The sequence below is a fragment of the Propithecus coquereli genome, unplaced genomic scaffold (assembly GCF_000956105.1).
Source record: "Propithecus coquereli isolate 6110/MARCELLA unplaced genomic scaffold, Pcoq_1.0 Scaffold289, whole genome shotgun sequence".
NCBI classification, from domain to species: domain Eukaryota; kingdom Metazoa; phylum Chordata; class Mammalia; order Primates; family Indriidae; genus Propithecus; species Propithecus coquereli.
The window spans coordinates 870,000-887,560 of NW_012148496.1; the positions used below are offsets into that span (position 1 = coordinate 870,000).

The 17,561-nt window shown below is 43.9% G+C and overlaps 1 protein-coding gene across 1 annotated transcript in view; it reads left to right on the forward strand.

Annotated features, from left to right (window-relative positions):
- The first annotated feature begins 1,678 nt into the window (after window positions 1-1,678).
- Window positions 1,679-17,561, forward strand: part of AKNAD1 (AKNA domain containing 1) — a 49,112-nt gene continuing 33,229 nt past the window's right edge. Inside the window, 1 exon segment of the mRNA XM_012648501.1 lies at window positions 1,679-2,182. Within this exon segment, the coding sequence (XP_012503955.1) occupies window positions 1,679-2,182 (504 nt within the window).

The following is a 17,561-nucleotide window of genomic DNA, read 5'->3' on the forward strand; positions in this document are numbered from 1 at the left end:
AAAAATTAGCCGGGCGTTGTAGTGCTCGCCTATGAGTGTCAGCTACTCGGGAGGCTGAGGCAGGAGGATAGCTCAAGCCCAGGAGCATGAGGTTGCAGTGAGCTATGATGACGCCACTGCACTCTTCCGGGGCCTGGGGACAGAGCGAGACTCTGTCTCAAAAAAAAAAAAAAGCAAAAAAATAAAGCCATTTTACAACTACTGTAACCTAGCACTGTTTTAATTAGCCTAGTAGCAAGTCTCAGATTTATATTAAAATATATTTGTAACATCAAATGTCTGATTTAATAATGGAAGAAAATACAATTAAACCGCTTATCTTGTCAAAGAGGAGTTGGGGGACATGCCTCTACAACAATATCATACAACTTTTTACTTTGTAACCGCTCCACTCCTTAAATTGTAAATAATAGCCTGAGAAACCTCTTGTCAAAACCAATCCACTGTAAGGTGCAAAGCCGAGTAAGTATGAGGTTGCTCCTCATCCCTGAGCATCCCGCCTCCTTACCTACTTCAACAACAGTGATCTTTCTTCTTTTATGTTTTTTTTGGGGGGGAGTTTTTGTTTTTTTTAATTTCAGGATATTATAGGGGTACAAACATTTTGGTTACAAGTAATGCCTTTGCCTCGCCCAAGCCAGGGCTACAGGCGTGCCCTGCCCCCAAACAGTGCGCACCGCATCCATCAGCTGTGAGTTTACTCCCCGCAACCTTCCCACCTGACCACACCCAATGAATATTACCACCACGTGAGCACCTTAGTGTTATCGGTTAGTATGTTGTTTATTCGTTTTTAAACAATCAGCCAAAGCTGCTCTTGAATAGTGAGAACCCAAGAAAAGTGGTATTTATCAGAAGTTAATCATGCTGGCTTCTATCAGGCCAGAAATCTTTGGTACACCCTTCTAAAGTGGCTGCTTGAAAATTCAGCTCGGCTGGTCATGTTAACTTCCAATACAAACCAGGAAGCACTCCAATACAAGCCTGACAGAAAGGAAAGCCAAGAACTTACTTCGTTTAATTCTAAGGTGGGGTTAAATTATGCATTAAGGCAAATAAAATTTCCATCCCCCTTTTAAGAGTTCAATTGATACTAGTTAAAATGATCTAATTGGCACCATTAAGACATAAGGAAATTATATCTTCTACTTTTTAATTGAAGACATTCCATAGATTTCAGAAAAGGGTTTTCTTAACATTTTATGCCTTAACTTCTTGCAGCAACTACCTATTTCTATGGGTAAATCGACCTGATGGTGCCTAAAAGTTTGCGAATTTAAATGTAACCAATGCAGATATTTGACAAAACCTGCCTAGTTTAGATATCGAGCGCACGAACACAAGGGACTGCGATCCGCCTGGGATTTAATTCCATGGGGATTCGGACTTTTAATCTACTATTCATTATTCGCGCTCGGAGTACGTAAGAAGTCACTGTATCCTAGTATACTTTTTATCTTAAAAAATTAGCAAATGAAGCTGTTAAGCTTAGTCTCACTCTAACATCTTCCAAGAAAGCAACTCAGGGATCGTACTGGTGCAAGCTGCTCCTCAGCCCGAGTTTCTGGTTCCCGAGCCGGACACACAAGACGCCGCGTCCACGCAGCGCCCCCGGCCCCGGCAAGCCCCCCGCCCCGTCTCCGCCGGCCACCCCGCCTCCTCCCGCCCCGAACAAAGGATGTCGCCCCCTACACGCACACACACCCCCTCCCGGTCACCTCCCTCCGGGGGCCCCTCAAACGCCTCAGCCCCTGCGCCACGGCAGAACTCACCTCCCATGGGCCAGCGGGTCCGGGGTTCGCGGCGAAGCAGAAACAGCTGCCGCCTACGGCAACTGGCGGGCGGTCACGGCCCCTACCCCCCGCGGGTCCGCGAGCCTGGCAAGGGCACCACTGGGGGCGGCGCGAGCCCTCCGCCTCCGCCCGGTCACGTGGTCCGGAGCCCTGGGCTCCCCTCGCCTCCCCGCGGCGTCCCTCCGCCACCTAGGGGTCCCGCAGCGATGCCAGCCCTCAACGCCTCCCTTTTCTGCGCCTGCGCCCCCAGCTGCAGCCGCTCTCATTCAAACCGGCCACGCCCCGCGTCTTTCGGACCCGCCAATGACCGGCGGCGGGGCGGGGCGCGGGGGGGCGGGGCGCGGCTTTCGCCCCCTCGCTGCCTTCTCCTGCCCGCCCAGGACCTGCGTGTCAGGTTGAGGGGGCTTTTGAAGGCTCGGTACTCTTCTGGCTCCGAGCCTAGTCCTCAAACACCAAACTGAAGTTTCTTTCCTGTTCCCTTATTTCTTCTTCGTACACTGAAAGGTGGAACAATAAAGATCGTCCAGAGTTCAGATAGGGTCTGGGTTGACTCCTTTAAAAGATGGGATCCCCAAATCAGTGCGTCCTTCCTACGAGACTCGAGACTCGGAGCCGCCCTAGAGAATGAGTATTCCAAGCGGCAGCTGCAGGGTGTTTAAGAAAAAGAGGCCTCTGAAAGGAACAGGGGACCGTGTGAAAGTCTGAACAAGGCAGCCTCAGTTCTTGAAGCTGTGTCACAATTATGGCGTTTCCAGCTGTTGGAAAAGCAAACTTTTGTTGACTGCAGAATTGCTGTTTCCCAGGAAAACTGGGTGGCAGTTTTACTTACTTTCAGCAGCTACATTCCAAATACGCTGGGAAGAGTAAGTTTTATTCCGTACACCTCCCCTCCATACCAAGTTAACCAGAAAATAGTTCTCAGTTTGTTCTTCACAAAATACCAAGACTGGAGCCTCTCTGGGGTAAAGAATTTGATGAATTTAGTTAGATTATTTCTCAAATAGATATTTCTCCACTTAAATGAAATTTAAGTGTTTCTACGGGGTTAAGAATATGTTAAAGAAAATCCCGGTTTCAGTATCTCTCTGAATGACAGCCGTAACCTAATGAGCAACATTTCTCATTAGGTGCGAGTTATGGCAGATCGTTTAAAGGAACAGCTTTGGCATCAAACCAGACCTGGGTTAGAGTTCCAACTCTGCCACTTACCGGACCTTGGCCGAGTTACTTATTCTCTTTAGCCTTTTATTTAGCCTTTATTCTCTTTAGCCTGTGTTTTATTATCCGTAAAACACAGATAATACATACTCTTCTAATAAGGGTTGTTTTGATGCCTCAGTGAGATCGGGTTGTTAAGTGGTTGACATTCGGCCTGACACGTAGGTACTGCTCAATACATGGCACCTAGTATCATTATTATCAAGCAGCTTTAATATCGGGTTCTTATAAACAACCACCAAATTAGCTGGCTGTATTATTACAGAGGTAGGTATTATAATTCCTTCTTACCTATAAAATTCTTTTTAAGTATTGATACTTTTAAGTACTAATACTACGAAAGCCACAAAGGAAGTACAATATATTGAATTCGACATGTCCAAAATGAATCATTATTTCGTCCCTGCAAATCTTTTACACATGTGACTTTCTATTTCTGATGTTAGCTCCATCTTCCTACTCACTCAAGTTAAATTATCTTTTAAATTATCTTTTAAAAGGCATGATTCAGGTTATGTCACTCTCCTACTTAAAAACCTTTAGTGACTTCCCATTCAATTTAAAATAAAATCCAAACTCCCTACCATGGCCCACAAAATCTTAAGCCATCTTGCCACTGCCCACCTCTATACTCCTGTATTTCCTTCTCCTGCTACCTCACTTTCCTAAAAATACACAGCACATTCCTCAGGCCCTAGCACAGACCAAACCTCATCTCAGGACCTCCTCCCTGGCAGTTCCTTCTACGTAGATTTTTCCCCAAGCTCTTTAAATGGCTGGCTTCTTTTTATCCCTCAGCTTTCAGCTTATTCATTACAGCATTCGGCAAGTATTTATTGAGTTTCTGCTGTGTGTCAGGAACTGTTGTGGGTACTGGGAATACAGTAGTGATCACAGCAGAACACAGCCCCTTCTGTCATGGAGCTCAATGAAAATAGATGGGCCGGGCGCGGTGGCTCACGCCTGTAATCCTAGCTCTCTGGGAGGCCGAGGTGGGCGGATTGTTTGAGCTCAGGAGTTCGAAACCAGCCTGAGCAAGAGCGAGACCCCGTCTCTACCAAAAATAGAAAGAAAATAATTGGACAGCTAAAAATATATAGAAAAAAATAGCCGGGCATGGTGGCGCATGCCTGTAGTCCCAGCTACCCAGGAGGCTGAGACAGAACCATCGCTTGAGCCCAGGAGTTTGAGGTTGCTGTGAGCTAGGCTGACGCCACGGCACTCACTCTAGCCCGGGCAACAGAGCGAGACTCTGTCTCAAAAAAAAAAATGAAAATAGATGACAAGAAAAAATATCAGATGGTGATAGGTACCATGCGGAGAGTTAGAAGAAGGGTGATGTGAGAGTGAATGAGCGAATGACTATTTTAGATTGAGGGTCAAGGTAAGGAAGGCCTCTCTGAGAAGATGGCATTCAAAGAGAGACTTCAATTATGGAGAAGGATCCCGCCTTCAAGCAAACTTCAGGGAAGAGCACATTAGGCAAAGGGAATAGCTAATGCAAAGTCCTCCTTTGTGGGTTTGAGAAACTGGAGGAAGGCCACTGTGGCTGAAGTGAGAGAGGGGAAAACACACAAGAGGCCACCGAGGCCTTTGAAAGCCAGGGTAGTGAGTATGGACTTTATTTTTGAAATGTTATAGGAAGCCAGTGGAAAGTTTTAAGCACAGGAGTAACTTTATCTGCTTTGTATTTTTAAAAGAGCACTCTGGAACAAATCCAGAATTTGAGACATTCTGCAGCTAGCCCAGACTCTTCATAAAAGTCAATATGATGAAAAACAAACTAGAAAAGGCACCTGAATCTTGATGGAGTCCTAAATCAGGCAGAGAGGAAGAGACCCATTTAACATATACTGTCATTCAATAAATGCCTATTATGTGCCAAGCGCTCTGCTGGGTGCTGGGAACACGGCAGTGAGGTTTGCGCTGCACCATTCCCGCACTGCTAGATGAAAGCTCCTGGTGCCGACACTGCAGACAGGCTTCCTTGACCATTCTTCAGTGCCTTGGAGTGGGGCGAGAGCAGTGAGCATGTGCACAGTCGCACAACACGTGGGGATGTTAGGATAGGCCAAGCTTAGCTTTTTAAAGATGAAGCCAGAGTGGCTGGACTTCCCTGAGTTATAAATAACCACACTGAATCAAGTCGAATTTGAATAACCAAGTAGATAACACATGTTCCCTCCCCAACAAAGTCTATCAGAGGGTAACAGTGCTCCCTTGGCTGAAGTCAGAAGCCTTGGGTGTGGAGGTTCCTCAGCAAGAATGTGGACTTGGTAGTTCACCTTTAAGATAAAAGAAGGAAAAAATGGGGATGGGGTAAAAGCTTTCCAAAGGATTACCCAAGAAAAGGCGAATGGGAAGGAGACTTCAAAATGCAGGGGAAACAGCCTATTAGGGTTCATCTTTCCTGTGAAATCTAAAGTGAATCAATAAATAATAATAGCTAAGCATTACTGGTGCTAAATATGTGCCAGGCACTATTCTAAGCACTTTTTGTGTTTGAGGGTTCTACCTGGATGCTGACTGATGCAAGGACAGGGCCTAGTATATAGCGCTAAATAACTTTTGCAGTTACTATTATTTTAACTATTATGAAGTAGGTACTAATATCATTCCCATTTTACAGTATCTTAGGTTGGTTTCCCTAGAATCAGATCCTGAGATGGGGATGGAGATCCATATGATTTACTGAGGCAGGGAGTGAAACAGGACAAGGAACTGGAAAGATCCAAGCAAAACCCAAGCAGGAATGAATCTCAAGAAATCCTCCCTTGGCCCAATGCACAGAGGGGAGGGAGGGCTCTAGAGTCTAGAGCATAAGCCGTGCTGCAGAGGCAGCCTCCATTTTACGCAAGGGTGCTGGCTGTTTGTACTGTTCTATCAGGATGGAGTGGGGTATGACTTCCCCAGGTGTGGCTGCTGTCCCTGGCACAGACTGTCTAGGGAAAAGGGGCCTCTGTGAGCTCTAGCAGCCAACCCCAAGAAAAATCACTGTGAATGTGTATATTCCCTGTGTGTGTGCCTCTCTGTTACTTCCTTCTGGTGTCCTTCTATAAAAACACTTAGACATGAAGAGAGATTAAGTGTTTGGGAACAGGGGGATAATAGTTGAGCAGGGTGGAGAGAATGTCTTGCACTAGAGAGACCAACCAGCCTGAGACTGAGAAGGTCCCAGGAGACGGGACTTTCAAGTTTATTTTATTTTTTATAGAGACAGGGGTCTCACTATGTTGCCCAGGCTGGTCTCTAACTCTCGCCCTCAAGCAATCCTCACACCTCGGCCTCCCAAAGTGCTGGGATTACAGGCATGCACCCAGCCCTCCGACTTTCAATTTTAAAACCAGGGCTGGAGTTGGTAGAGGCAGTTGAGTGTGGAAACGCTTTAGGGCTTGTGGAGCAAAGAAAGTAGGTTTAAGAGAAAGAGAAGCAAATAAATATTAATAGTTTAGGGATTTGACCAGAAGACACCCCCCTGTTCTTTTACAGGGTTACTTTTAGGGTTCTCTAAAATTGAGGTGGACGATATCCCTTCCTAACAGCACATCTGGAGGCTGCCTGTTGGCAAAGCAGTCAAGTGCTCCTGATTCACATTGTGGCAGGTGCAGAAGTCACAAGTTGTCCAGTGAAACTTCTTTACTGTCCTTTGTTCGAAAACTCACTTAGTGGGTGGATTGTTTAGAAAAGAAGTGAGACTCTTGTGACTACCCTAGCAGTCTTCCATGTGTCAAACTTCCAAGAGTCTGTTTGCCTTTAGGGTACTACACTTGCTCAGATGTTCTCCTCTGAAGATAATGCCACTGTTTTATGAGGCTATCATCTGTCCTTCATAATGGCATCACAAACGTGCCCAGAGGTTCCAGGCAAATCATATGAATCTAAACTGTCATCATTTAGAACTCTTTCTACTCTACTGGCTAGACTCCACCTCAGATTGTTGTCACTGACCTTTCCCAAACCATGGTTTTATGACATCAGTAGGACGTTGGTAGAGCCCTGGTCTCAGAGACATAAAGAACTAATTTGCTTCTTAGACGTGTCTCATATCCCAGTTAAGTCAAATTCCTCCCAAGAAACCAGGTATAGTCATCCCACAGACACTTGCTAGCATACTAGAGGGATTGTGCAGAAAAGGGTAGATCTTTCAGGAATATTTGGGCAACACTCCCATGTGAGTATCCATGAGCTCTATCCATTGCCTCTATTCCAACCGATGGCAACTGCCCCCCACCCCACGACCACAGGCCTCCCTTGCTGTGTTCTCAGAGCCTCTTAAACCCACTTAGAAGGCTTACAGATGTACTCTTCTCTATCAAGCTAGATATAAAGGCTTTTTCAGTCTAGTCTCCTCAGTTAAATTTCTACCTTTACTTGCCCTTCCACTCAGGAAGAGGAGGAAGGAGAGAAGAAAGATTTGACATTTATTAAGCACCTGTGTGTCAGAAACTGAGCAAGGCGCTTCACACACTTATCTCATTTAATCCCCACAAACACCCTTTATCCTCATTTTGTGAATGAGGAAACGGAAGTTCAGATTACTTATTAACAAATAACTCATCCAAGGTCCTCGATTAATAAGGAGCAAAGAGTCAAACTCAGTTTTTATTAATAAATAACTTATGCTTTCCCACTGTCCTCAAGCAACCAGATGGATCTTCCTCCCTCCCTTCCCTCCTCCCTGCCCTCCTTCCCCTTCCCACTCTTTCCCCTCCCTCCTCTGCCAATATTTTATGATCGTGATGAATGCTATTATAGAGTACAGAGAGTGCTCTGAAGGCTTGCATCGGGGGATCCTGACTTAGTGTAGGAGATGAGGGAAGGTTCTGGAGGGAGTGACACGCTCAGGGATGAGTAAGAAACAGCCAAGTAGAAAGGCAGGAGGAAGTGGGACCACATATATGTTCTATGAGATTATAATACTATGTTTTTACTGTACCTTTTCTATGTTGAGATATGTTTAGGAACACAAGTGGGGGCAGAAACCTCAGGCCCCATGAACAGCTAAAGGGAAGACCCCAAGGTGGGCAGGACACTGTGCATTTGAGGAACAAAAGAAGTTCAGGGAACAAGAGGTGGGCAGGGGCCAGGGAGTGGGCACTTCAGGGAGAAGTTCTGACCCTCATCTCTGACTTCTCCTCACACTTCCTGAAGTAATAAGGAAGGGATTACGTGCGATCTTCTTGGAGAAAACCTGTTTTACCTTTAGAGTGGTGTTTCTTAATGAGGGCCCTATTGGCACTTTGGACGAGACGGTTCTCTGCACAGGACTGTTCTGTACCTTGCTTCCACCCGGTTCCCAGTACTAAATGCCAGCTGCAACTCCCCTCCATTTCTGAGAGCCCCTGGGCTGTCCTGCCCTCCTACTGAGAACCAACTGCCATCAGCTTCAGGACCATGCTTTATCCCTTCATCTTGCCACATCCAGACTCCCCTTGGGGGGATCTCCTTCCCTGATGGCTCCAATGTTTAGCACCATGGCACACCAGGAGCATTCCCAATTCCATGGAATACATGTCGAGTCCCTGCCATGTACCCGGAGTACAGACAGGCCAGTGCCAAAGACAGATATGAAACAATTAATTGCGAGAGTGGGGAAAGCGTAACTGCAGAAGCTTGCACAGGGGATGGAGGCGGCAGAGGAGGCGGTGATGACCTCTCCTGGCTGGGGAGGTGGGGGGGGCGTTCCAGGCAGAGAGGATGGCAGCACATCCAGAGAGTGGGGACATAGAACAGCAGGCAAGCTTGGAGAGCTGTAAACAGCCCGGCATTGTGGAAGCGTGAATCTCAAGGCGGGGCGTGGCAGGAAGACAGGTTGGAGAGGCAGGCACGTGGCGACAGCTCACAAAGGGCTCCACATGCCGTGTAAAGGAACTTAGTATACAGAATAAACTCCCAAATGCGTTGTTCGGAAAATCTTCAATTATCCTGAAACGATAACATCTGAATGCGGTATTTAGAAATTTTCTGAAGAGCTTTATAGATAAGGTTACTGGAACGTGTTACAAGTTTCTCCCTGGCTCTATAATTTCATTTTTGAAGTCCTTGTGTGCCTTGGAGGATTTTAAAGTTTCTTTTCACGTATCATTGTGTAACAGATTTCTTGAGCTATAACTGACATACAATAAACAGCACATATTTAAAGGGCACGATTTGTTAAGTTCTGACAAACATTCACCACAATCAACATATTCATCGCCTCTGAAAATTTTCTCATGCCCCTTCCCAACCTCCGCCCCAACCCCAGGAACTGCTAGCCTGCTTCCTGTCATTATATATTAGCTTGTATTTTCTAGAATTTTATATGAATGGAATCATACAATATGTACCCTTTTTTAAAATCTGACTTCTTTCAGATAGCATAATTACAGTCATGTGCTGCATAACAATATTTTGGTCCATAACATGGACCACATATATGTTCCATGAGATTATAATACCATATTTTTATCATACCTTTTCTATGTTTGGGAACACAAATACTTGCCATTGTGTGACGATTGCCTGCAGTGTCCAATATATTTAATAGTAACACACTGTCCAGGTTTGTAGCCTGGGAGCAATAGGCTATACCACATAGCCTGGGTGCATAGTAGGCTATCCCATCTAGGTTTGTGTAAGTACACACCATGATGTTTGCACAAGGACAAAATTGCCTAACAGTGCATTTCTCAGAACGCATCTGCTAAGGAACGCATGACTGTATTTTGAGATTCATCCATGTAGTTGCATGTGTCAAGTTATCATTTTTAATTTTTTAAACTTTCGACTTTGAGGTGTGACCTCCTACGGTGTTTACTGTATCTCAACAAATCACAATTGTTCCATGGGATGACAAAGCTCCACACTGGGAGGGGCTTTAAGGGGTAGTAGGAACCCCCTGGAAATATAAGAGATGCTGCTTGGGGATGAAATGTTGAGGCATAGAGCCTAGATTTCTGAGAATCCCCCAGAATATTAAAGAACATAGGAGTAAGCAAAATAATGGCCTCCAAAAATGTCCGAGTACTAACTCCTGGAATCTGTGAATGTGTTACCCTACCTGTCGAAAGGGATTTTACAGATGTGATTAAATTAAGGGTCTTCAGAAGATTGTCCCAGATTGTCTGGGTGGGCCCAATACACAGTGCAATCACAAGGGTCCTTATGAGTGAAAGGAGGCAGGAGAGTCCGAGTCAGAGGAGATTTGAAGATGTGTAACGTCGCCTTTGACGGCGGACGAAGGGGCCGTGGGCTAAGGAATGCGGACAGTCTCTAAAATCCGGGAAAGGCCAGACTCTCCCCTCCAGCCTCCAGAAGCAAAGCAGCCCTGCCTACACCTTGATTTTAGTCCAGTGAAACCATTTTCAGACTTCAACCTCCAGAACTAAAAGATAATAAATTGTGTTGTTTCACACCATGAAGTTTGTGATAATTTCATTAAATAAAATTTATGGGAGGTCATTTTGGACTGAGCTCCTGTTTTAGACCCTGACAGACCAGACGAAACCAGAATGAAGTCACTTGTGCTAGGTGCCGAGTAATCAAACCAAACCTAGAAACCGGCCAATTTTCCAAAAAGCAGGAGATTCACAGGAAGCAATCCAGTGGGGCCCAGTCAACCTGAGCCGGCATGGTAAGGAAGTCCTCTCTGCTTTCACCCTACAAGGAAAGTAACTTTGAAACAACCAGTCTGCTTTTTGTCCCTTGTTTCTGCTTGGCCTTTTCTGCCTGTAAAGCTCACCCACTCTGCTCAGCTCCCTGGGGGGCCTTTCTGTTTTGTAGATGGGATGCTGCCCAATTCATGAATCACTAATAAAAGCCAATGACATCTGTAAACACAATTTGTTGAAATGTTGTTCTTTAACAATTTGTTACAGCAGCAATAGGAAACCAACACAATAAGCAAACCTACACTTGATCTTAGCCAAAAGGCCAAGAAGTGATAAAATAACCCATCCTATAAAAAAAGAAAACAAACTTACAATGCTGATGAGTCTGACTACTTCTGTTTCTTCTTTCTCTTTGTGACATGTGGTCTAACAGGAGTAAAAGCAAGTTGGCTTTGGAATCAGACTGACCTGTCCTAGTTCTGCTCCTCTGAGCTCTTTTCTCATCTTAAAGAAGGAATTATATTTACCTCGGGGGCTGTGGAGAGAATTGAAGAGATGATATACACAAAGCACATAGCACACAGTAGGCCCTCAGTAAACGTTAATTTTCTCTGCTTCCCATCTAACACCTGACTCCAAGGGACTAAATCCTTATTGCTAGTGACCTGCTGTGTAATTGGAGCTAAATTGCTTCCTCTCCTTGTGTCTGTTCCATGAGATTAAAGGGAGATACTTAAGTCCCGGAGAGTATTTAATTAGAGATTGTAATGTCATTAGATACTCCTGGTTGAAAAGTGTTATTTAGATGCAAAGTGCTGTTATCTTTTGAGCAAGTAATTGTTTCCTGTCCTAAATTGTTTAGCATTGTACTGAGTTTCCATCTCTGAGATAATGACATTTCTTGAGAGGGTAAAGAAATATCTCAGCTAGGCGTTGTGAGTCTTAGTTAATGTATGTTTATTAAGCCTACATAAGCCTACCATAAAAGGCTAAATGTGATTTATTACCTTTCATATGGTTGTCAATTCTGATATTTTAATATAGTAACTAATATTGTCCAAAGAAGTTGGCATTTCAGCATTGGATTAGGTAATATTTATTTTATAATCATGTTGGGGGCTCTAATTTTTTACTATTCAAAGAGATTTTTTTTTTTTTGAGGCAGGGTCTCACTCTGTTGCCCAGGCCAGAGTGCAGTGTCATCATCATAGGTCACTGCAGCCTCAAACTTCTGGGTTCAAGTGATCCTCCTCCCTCAGCCTCCTGAATGACTGGGGCTACAGGTGTGTGCCACTATGCCTGGCTAATTCTTTTTTTTTGGTAGACACGGGGTCTTTTTATATTGTTCAGGCTGGTCTCAAACCCCTGGCCTCAAGTGATTCTCCTGCCTCAGTTTCCCAAAGTGTTAGGATTACAAGCGTGAGCCTCCATGCTTGGCTGAGTGGCGGTTTTTACCAGAAAGGGGTTAGGGAAGTATTGATAGCTGTTATTTTTCTACCATGGCATAATTTATAACAGATTTACATTTCATATCCTTATCTCATATAAAACCATACAAACTGACTAAAAAAGCTAAAATTTTGAAGTACTGAGAGATTTTATGTAATAATGATAATTTTTTTTTTTGAGACAGTGTCTCACTCTGTTGCCCGGGCTAGAGTGCCGTGGTGTCAGCCTAGCTCACAGCAACCTCAAACTCCTTGGCTCAAGCGATCCTCCTGCCTCAGCCTCCCGAGTAGCTAGGACTACAGGCATGCGCCACCATAGCCGGCTAATTTTTTCTATATATTTTTAGTTGTCCGATTAATTTCTTTCTATTTTTAGTAGAGACAGGGTCTCGCTCTTGCTCAGGCTGGTCTTGAACTACTGACCTCAAACAATCCACCCGCCTCGGCCTCCCAGAGTGCTAGGATTACAGGCATGAGCCATCGCACCCAGCCTAATAATGATAATTTTTAGAGCTAGTATTTATCAGACATTATGTGCCAGGCACTGTTCTAAACCCTATGCATGTGTTAAAACTAAATAGGCATAATCCAACTCTAACATGTCGCATTTATTTAGAGAGCATTACTATCTGTAGAAATTTTCAAATATGTAACTGTTCATCAGGATTGTTTATACTGTGGTGATATGGAGGAGGATTTGAGAGCATAAGGACTTTGGTTTCATAGCAATGGCTATCATTTATTGGACATGACAGATGCCGGATTAAGTAAACGCATTATCTTATTTTATTCTTATAGCAACCTTTGGAAGTAGGATTGTCATCACCATTTTCCGAAGTAGGAAAGTGTCAAAGAAGTTAGATCATTTGCCTAAACTTGAGGAGCTGGGAAGTGGCAGTACCAGGATTCGAACTCTTGTCCTGCTATCCCTAGAGCATGAAGACACAGGAGGACCCTGCACTCCTTCCATGAAGAATGTCCTTCCTGGGGAAGCCATTTTCTCTTTCTGCTCCTCACAACACTCATTCATCAACGAGAATATTGGTCTGATCTCTAATGTCTTCTGCAGCTCAATGTTTTATGAGCCTTTGATTCTCATTTCATTTTCTTCTTTCCATAAAAGAAGATTACACCAAAGAGAAATGTGACTCTTTAAAAAAGGTATTGTGATGAGTCGATCAGAATCAATCTTATTTAAGCCCTGAGATGGGCATCAACTGAGGCCAAGAGATTGTTAAAGATTCCTTTCCCTCCCGTGAGCTGGGGCGTCCAGCCTTCACAGCAGGGAGGGGTCTCCCAAGTAGAAATGTAGTGACTGTGCCTAGAGACCGGAAGACTCCTCTCGTGAGGCTACCCTGAGAAACACATGTGCACATGCATGTATGCACGTCCACGTGTGCAGACACTCTGTGAGGTCAGGCTAGCAGAGGGCTGAAAACCAAGCACTTACTGGACCCAGTTCAAGACTTCAGAGCATTTTCCATTTACTAGCACTACACGAAGGATTTTTTCTATGTATGTAGCAAAAAATATGCATGAGAAGGCTGAAATTTTGGCCCCAGTGCATCTCCCAGACAAAACAGTTGTCCTGGTGCCCTAACTGAAGCTGTATCTTAGTATCAGGTAGAGGAGGACAAATTCTGGCCTTTCCACATGTGGTCTGAGTGGCTCTGTTCTCCTTTGTACTAATCTGGTTTTTCCCCAGATCCAGAACCCGAGAAGGGACAAGAGCCTACATGAGGTATAGTCAACCATGGCATGTGGTTCACACGTACTCAGTAAATGCTAGTCGACTACGAATATGTTTAAAACATAGAACAACATGCTCTAACAAAGGGCCTCATCTTTTCATATAGTTTAGATAACCATCTTTTCCTATTTTTAAGTGCCATATTTTCTTTTCTGTTCATTCGTGTCCTTTGCTCTTTGGGGTCATTTTTTTAATTGATTTGAGTGATGTTTATTCTCAAATACTTAGAAAATGCAAGAAAGCATGACCAAAGGGTCACGATTAATTCTTCCCTCATCTTCACACACCTTCACATTGCCAGTTTCTTCTGATTTTTACTCCAAAATATGTCTTACGTCTTAAACACACCCATTTCTTTCATCTCTGCCACCACCGCGTTAGCTCCTTCCAGCTTCCCCAATACACGAAGTTCTTTCCCATCCTCGGGTCTTTGCGCACATGTCCCCTCAGCCAGAACACTCTGCCCCAGCACCTTGCATGGCTGGCTTTGCGCCCTTCAGGCTCCAGCTGGAAATGCACATCCTCAGAGAGCCCTTCCCTGCCTAGCCAGCTCGAAGTTTTCTGTTCCTTCCTTATATTCTTTCTCTTAGCAGTCTCTTCCTATCCCTCATAGCAATATACATTAGTAATAATAATTAATAATACACACTATTCTAAATCCTTTGCATGCAATTAATGAATATTTATGAAGTGCTATATAAGTGTTGAGTTAAGCAACCAACTCATGTAATCCTCACAACAATCCTATGTGGTGGTGCTACTAATATCCTCATTTTATACGTAAGTAAACTGAAGAACAGAGAAGTTAAGCAACTTTCCCAAGATTGCACAGCTAGTGAGTAGCAGAGCCTAGCTACAAACTCCACTTGGCATCAAAGTCCACACTCCTAACTATTTTCTATATTTGCTTTTGATTCCAGGACCTGGCATAGTGTCTTATACCTAATAGGTATGCTTATTAAATATTTGTTTAATAAATGGAAGAACAGCTCTAATAAGAAAATAAAATTTACCTGTAATGCTACCACATAGAGATTTTGGGAATTCATTCTCTAGATTTTTCTCCTAAGCAAGCATAGACTTTTTTTTTTTTTTTAAGAGATGGGATCTTGCTCTGTTGCCTAGCCTGGAGTTCAGTGGTGTGATCATAGCTCACTGTGGCCTTCAACTCCTGGCCTCAAGTGATCCTCCTGCCTCAGCCTCCTGAGTAGCTAGGACTACAGGCATGAACCACGATGCCTGGCTAATTTTTATAATTTTTTTTTTATAGAGAGGAGATCTTGCTATGTTACCCAGGCTGGTCTCGAACTCCTGGCCTAAAGCTGTCCTCCCACCTCAGGCTCCCAAAGTGCTGGTTTTACAGGCATTAGCCACTGCGCCTGGCCAGGATAGACTTTTTATCAAAGTCATAACTTTTAGAAATCATTTTGAGAAGCATATATGAAGTATCAATGTATATATATATTTGACATTTTATTCATTATTTTTAAAAAATTATAATTTCACGTCAATGTTCTTCCTTTAGGCAGTGGGTAGAGGGCAGAGGAGAGAAGGATAAATCTTTAGATAAGGGAGGAAGGGTTTTCCTAAAATATTCTGGCCCTTCTTATCTCTAGGCAGAGGTTGCCAAACTTAAGCTGGAAAGCTTAGGGAAGGACAGAGAAGTTTCAGGGATGAGGCATTTTTTTGTTGTTTTTTTTAAAATTATACTTCTTTAAATCAGTGTGTTTTAAAGTTTATGGTTAGAATTATTTTCAGAAAATCAATTGGCAAGAGTTTTCTAACTGTTCCCAAAGCACAGCAAAGGTTCATGATTTACAGTACAAATTAGACAGACTACGATGATTGCATGGCTATGTCAACGGGAAAATTGGACAAAAGGCAGCGCTGACCTCCCGAAGAGCAAGGAAAACCGGCGAAGGCTGCTGATAGAACATGGAGAGGAAGTTTCTCCAAATACTGGTTTGCTTATGGTTTCAAAGATTTTCTTTTCCTGACTTTTAAAATAGTTTCAGAATATCAAATTTTTAACAGCTTGTCATCAAATTCATGCACACTCACAAAAGGACTCCATCTCTAAGACTGACTATAAATAATGCATCCATCTGGCTCTCGTGGGAGTATCGAATTGACTTGTTGCCCCATCACGGTGTCTCCCTTCTGCCACTCCACAATGACAGGGCGAAGCCAGACTGCCACGTTGAACGGATATGGTTACAGACAGAGACATTGCATTGTGGACGCCCCACCTTTCTGAAATGAAGTCAGCTGATAGGATTACCGAGCGTAACCAAATGCAGTCATTGCAGAGGAGGCCTGTATCACATCACCTTTGAAAATATTTTAATCTAGAAACACCATACACTGTGTGCAAAATCCGTGAATACCTGGCCCCTGGGCGTGGCCTAGGACGTAGCATTCTGAGCCATCTCCTATTTTCTTTCATGGGTAAATAGAAATCCTGGCTAGAAACAGAGGGAGAGAATGTGAAAATTAAAACAGAGTCAAACCAAGTGTTTTGAATGCTCTTAAAGGACAAAAAAAAAAAAAAGAAGAAAAGACTAAAGTTTAGATCACATTAGAAGTTCCCTATGTGGTCTTCAGAGCTGATTTCTTGCAGTTAAGGAGCCCAGACGAAGCAGATATACCACGACTTTGAAGCTTCATTTTTGTTCTATTATTCAATCGCAGTCAACTTCCATCTATTGAAAAAAAGATGATTTAGAGTTAAAGGATTGATCATCTGTGTTGCAAGGCCCTTCAACTTGTTCACTCTGAGATATCCAGAGACCCCAAGATGTTGGTGAGTTCCTATCGTTACTGCCATTGTTTTAGCTCTTTGTGTTGACGGTAGCATTGTGTTGGTTGAAGACTTAGAGCAGCATATTGCTTTGTGCAGTACAAAACATCAATGAATCATGCACTGAAAGCTTTTAACTGTAATCTAGTCACAGTCTAAATGACAAATCTCTGTTTGGATTGCTGAATCATTGCCTCCAACAGCCAACTCTTATTGTCATTACAAAGTCAGTAGGGCTGATCTTAGAAGCGTGGGGAGTAGGACCTGTGAGTGTTTTGTGTCTGTGTTAACTGGTACTTCAGGGGAGGGAGGTAGGAAAGGGTGAGTAGAAACAATTCCTGCTTTCTCCTCTACATCTGGGTCCTGTACACCTTCCCCAGTTTGCCTGGCTAGCAGAGGTCTAAACACAAAACAGAGGGTAGTGGGGATGAGGTTGAGAGACTGTTGTAAGCACATGGCCCCACAGGTTTCCTTTGGTGATGGAACAGTCCTCTAATATGTAAAATTGTATTATCACTAAATGGGCTTAGTGACTAGAAGAAATATCACCTACCAGCCAGAAACCGGATTTGCTGACCATCTCTGGTCTCTCACCACTAAGGAGCTTGGGTTTTCCCATCTAAAGATATTCTTAATTGAATCCATCCGATTGCCAGCCATCCCAGCCGTGGTTATCTTCTTCTCTTAAATAGACAGGTTAGTGACTTAGGCCGGCACTTCATCTCCAAATTTAGACTTCATGATAAAATAAACCACACAGGGAATGGCTGTCAGCATGGTGATCACCTTGGTGTTCATCCCTGCTCAGGTCCTGGACTGGAGTGTTTTCACAGGCTGGGGCACTGTGATGTCCTGCCCCTGGTTGCTCAAAGTGTCCCACGCTCAGAGGGGCTTGTGAGCCGTTGCTGAACACACAATGGTCAGTATAGCTGCAGAGCAGTCATGGCCCCAAATATACTCACC